Source organism: Mesoplodon mirus, assembly GCF_964341445.2.
Source record: "Mesoplodon mirus genome assembly, chromosome: 12".
Taxonomy (NCBI): domain Eukaryota; kingdom Metazoa; phylum Chordata; class Mammalia; order Artiodactyla; family Ziphiidae; genus Mesoplodon; species Mesoplodon mirus.
This window is the reverse complement of record NC_138988.1, coordinates 20,855,011-20,859,989: the sequence shown is the minus strand read 5'-3', so window position 1 is coordinate 20,859,989 and position 4,979 is coordinate 20,855,011. Positions and strand designations below refer to the sequence as shown.

Sequence of the window (4,979 nt, the reverse complement as noted above, 5' to 3'; positions counted from 1 at the left end):
ACATCAGTATCTTTCTCAGTCTTTCTTTGGAAAAGACTGGAGTGAAATGATGCAAGGAGGAATAGCAGCAAACTGAGTATTGATAGTAGACCAAAACGAAGGGGTAAACCAAGAAAGAGGGAGATACGAGGTGTAGGAAAATATGGCATGTTATCCTGAAGACTGACAAAGGGCCAGCCCCAGGAATGCTGTCTTTCAGCAAGCTAAGAGAAAAATCAGCCCAGGTAGGACGAGGAGGACAGAGGGCTCCTGGAGAGAGGGCTCTAGGAACCAGGAAAATTAATACTCATTATTAATAAAGTATTAACTCCAGCAGAAATATATGTTTGGACACAAAAGGAAGCATAATTCTAGTGAATTGAATAGTACTTGCAAAATCGTAAAAATGTAAACATGGACTGTTGATTTAGTAAAACATATGACTATGTTGGAGTGTTCTGGAGAAAAAGGAAAATGGTGGGACATGGCTTTGGGCTAAGTCTTTATGCAGCATGTAGAGAAGTCAGTGGATACCTTAGTATATGCAAAATTCTAGAAATAAGGAAGTAAATACTGGGGGAGGTAGCTAGAAGAGTTAAGGAGGCATTGCTTCTGGGGGACAGAAATGAAGGTCAGTGCAAGGAATAACTTTTAAAATGATAAACCTTTAAGGACTGCCTATGTTAGCCTTTTTTTTTTTTTTTTTTTTTATGCGGTACGTGGGCCTCTCACTGTTGTGGCCTCTCCCGTTGCGGAGCACAGGCTCCGAACGCGCAGGCTCAGCGGCCATGGCTCACGGGCCTAGCCGCTCCGCGGCATGTGGGATCCTCCCAGACCAGGGCACGAACCCGTGTCCCCTGCATCGGCAGGCGGACTCTCAACCACTGCGCCACCAGGGAAGCCCTTATGTTAGACTTTTAAGGTTATGTGCATGTGTTCACTAAATACAAAATTTATGGGGGTCCCCCGCCCGCTGAGGAGATGGATGAGGATGGGCTTTCTCTCATGGGGTCAGGCATAGACCTGACTAAGGTGCCAGCTATTCAACAGAAAAGAATGGTGGCATTTCTAAACCAATTTGTGGTGCACACTGTATTGTTCCTCAACCACTTCTCTACAGTTTGTGAGGAGACATTGGCAGACCTTTCTCTTTGTATCCAGCAAATTGAAACAACTCTCAATATTTTAGATGCAAAGTTGACATCCATCCCAGGGCTAGATGATGTCACATTTGAAGTATCTCCTATAAGTGTCACTAGGATCACAAATGAAGCACATTGTGAAACCACTTCAGAGCAATCACAGCAGTTTACAAGACTCTGGACACAGGAAAGTGAAGTAACACCAGAAAATATCTTAACTGTAGTCAAGGATCCAAGATATGCCAGATATCTCAAAATGGTTCAAGTGGGTGTTCCAGTGACAGCAATAAGAAGCAAAATGATATCGGAAGGACTAGACCCAGGTTTTCTTGAGAGGCCAGATGGTCCAGTGCCTGATGGTGAAGGTGAAAAAAATACAGAAGAAAGTTCAGATAGCGAATCTTCTTTTAGTGACTAAGCTTAATTTTGATAACAATTACATATACATGTGTTGGTGCACATTTACATTCTATAAGAAAGAGAGCCTGAGCTTTAACTCTTAGTCATAAAAACATCAAATGGCTACATATTCACCACCAAGCTTCCTCTATGTTAAAAAAATAAATACATAAAGCATTTATAATAATAATAAAAAATTGTAAGTTATTTAATAAAAAAGTTAGAAGTGGTAGAAAATGGCCTGCTCCATCGTGATAGTGGCAAATGGGGAGTGCAAAGATGCAGAGCTGGATGACTGATGGAGATGGCATGCATCAACCAGCACAGACTCATGGAACATGCAAGCATTCCCTGGGAGTTGCTAGAAAACCTTGACAAAGGAATCCTGATAAAAGACTGAACTTCCTAAAATCAAACCATCATGATACAACACTTTCACACTTAGGTTCTGCAGGCAGGTCTGAAACATAATGACAAGTGCCTGGCATCCGTAAGCGCTTGTGCTGATGGCTGATTGCTAACTCAGCACTGCTCTATTCCATACATAGGTATGATCAATTAGCAATGTCTGTCATGGGCACAGAAAGGAGGAGTGGCAGCACATTTGCCTAAACCCTGTAACTTCAGAATCCTTCTCAACACAGGGCTCTAAGAGCCATACCACTGGGACAGTGGGACAACTCTGAAGGGCTGTTCCAGTTTCAGAATTCCTCATAGGATTGATATCCCTGTATACAAATTGCCATTCCTCGTATAAAAGTCCAGCTTCAATATGTTAGTTTGGGTCCTTTCAGAAACAAATGCTAACACAGGATTAACTCTACAAAATTGATTAGGGGAAATGGCTGTGAGAGAAAATGGAGAGGCTGGGTGACCCTCTCCCCTACCTCATTGCAAATGTGTTCCCAACGAAAAAGAGAGAAAAGTTCTAAGTGCAGTTCTAAGGAAACTTTGGCAAGGCCATCAAGAGTTCTCAAGCCCAAGTCACCCATCAGAGGAGCTCTGTGCCCTCCAGGAATGGGCCTACCTCAGTATCTGTCCACAGTCAGTCCCTGGCCACTGGAAGCGTGGCCTTAGCCCAAGCACAGTGATGCACGTCAGACATAGCAGCTGAGACTTAGTCAATAGTCCTCCCTGCACTTGGAGGTCTGTGGTTCACATTCCCATGGTCAGCACACCCCACCTTGGCAAATGAAGAGAGCTGAGTGGGTTTCAGAATGGCCTGTGGAACTAGATACCTGAAATCACAGGTGTGACCATGGAGTCACAAAGGAAGAGTGAGGAATTACAATGTGGACCAGGCCAGACTGTAGGCAGTAGCAGACAGACTAGGTTGCTGGTGTCTGCCTCCCAACAGACTCATCATGGCCACTGGCCAGGGCTGGATGGGGAGAGAGGGATAGGAACTTTGTTAGCCTGAATTTGGGCAGTGAGGTGAGAGGAAGAACTCAGAATCAAGATCTAGGAAGACACTGATAGGAACCCTCCTAAGTATTTGTCCAGGACTCCAGAGCACTGATCCAACATATTTCTGTTCAATGGCTCAAAGCTGTTCTAATCAGTAATTACATTAAAAGCTACAATTAGTTACTGCACTAGCAACAAAAACAATTAATAAGCTCATATATACACTAATATGTATAAAATGTATAACTAATAAGAACCTGCTGTATAAAAAAATAAATTTTAAAAAGTCTATGTTTGAAAAAAAAAAAGCACCCTCTAAATACTTATTCCTTTGTAGTGGGTATTAAAAACACAGTTCTTGACCTCCAGGTTTTTATAGCAGAGTTGTAGCATAAGCAAACTCAATCAGTGTACACTGCAAACACAGACACACACACACACACACACACACATCCACCCAACAAACAAAAAATGAGCAGTTCCCTTTACTTCAAAGAAAGATGTTTGCACAAAAGAGCCCCTAAAATTTGTTGCTTCATCTGCTATGCCATCAAAGAAACAGACTTATTTCCAATGTTAGATAATACAGTTTCAGTCTCTAGTTGCTGTTTTCCTCAAACTCACGATGTAAGGATCTTCCTATTTTGAATTCATTTGTGTCATCATGTCTACAGAACTACACAGGCCAAATCACTTAGGTTATTGAAAAGCATTCTTTGTTCCATCAAGGGCCAACCATTGGTCATTTAGACATATCTGTTGTAGTTGATCCCCATTAAAGGCTAAGGTCATTGACAGAACTGTCAAAACACATAAGACTCTATAAACAGTCATCGTGGTTGGAGGTACTTACAAAGTGCTTAAGATTCTCTGTCGTGTTATTAAATATGTGGTGGGATGGAGTGTCTTTCCCTGCTTCCAAATCTGAATATCTGAGTAATGAACAGCACCAGGACAATTCTAGGTTTGGCTTATATATACTAATTCACAGAGCTTCAATGCACTGTGAAGGATGAATTTGTTACCATGTTACCCATTAGGGCAGCTGTGTTAGAGAAGTTATTCAAGGTCACATCATGAGTCATGAGGCAGTATCGGAACATGAACACTTGGCTTAATGTGTACTTTTGTGTCCCATCATATGTGTCATTTGGTCCAACCTCGTGTTGCCAGCAGCGGTCTCCACCAAATCTAGACTCTAGAGATCAATCAAGGTACTTGGCAGAGAGTCGTCTTTGTCATCGACTTTCTAAAGCAAAGTCCAAATGACTCTGCTATTGGTTCCTTAAGGACACCACATATTGTTTCCAAACCTACCTTCTGAATCTGAAAGGAATAAGGAAAAGACTCCAGAACTTTCAGTTCTTTTGGCCAGTCTGGTAATTATAGTAAAATAATCTACCATTTTATCCATCTCTGGAAAAGTATTATGCTTTCAAAAAAGTGATATGAAGGGCTTCCCTGGTGGCCCAGTGGTTGAGAGTCCACCTGCCGATGCAGGGGACATGGGTTCGTGCCCCAGTCCGGGAAGATCCCACATGCCGTGGAGTGGCTGGGCCCGTGAGCCATGGCCGCTGAGCCTGCACATCCGGAGCCTGTGCTCCACAACGGGAGAGGCCACAACAGTGAGAGGCCCGCGTACCGCAAAAAAAAAAAAAGTGATGTGAAGACCAACTAAAAACGACAGGAGGACACTCTCTGAAAAAGAAGAGGTCCCCAAACGACAAATGCTAAAGGTGTTGATCACTCAGATGCTAGCTGTCCTCTCCGAATAATCCGACACTTCCAAAGCTGCACACTTATTACGTGCCTTGGCCACAACCCTCCCATTAGCACTAATGAACATCTCAGGGACCTGCCTAGCCACATTCCCATCATATGTACTGAGCTAAGGACATACTCCACATGGGATACTCAAAGTCCTTCCTTCCCCTGGGAGTTGCTTCATCATATTTTGTGGGGGGAGTATATTCCTAACTCTATGTAATAAAAAAACAGTTGAGTTCGTAACGTTCTGCATTTGGGAAGATGATTCAGGATTTGTCTGAGAAG

The 4,979-nt window shown here is 42.9% G+C and overlaps 1 protein-coding gene across 1 annotated transcript; it reads left to right on the top strand.

The window, feature by feature from the left end:
* Window positions 1-936: 936 nt before the first annotated feature.
* Window positions 937-1,661, top strand: LOC309813773 (WASH complex subunit 3-like). Its single transcript, XM_082638904.1, has one exon. It carries the CDS (start codon window positions 961-963, stop codon window positions 1,537-1,539), a length of 579 nt encoding a protein of 192 aa, XP_082495030.1. The 5' UTR covers window positions 937-960; the 3' UTR covers window positions 1,540-1,661.
* Window positions 1,662-4,979: the final 3,318 nt, after the last annotated feature.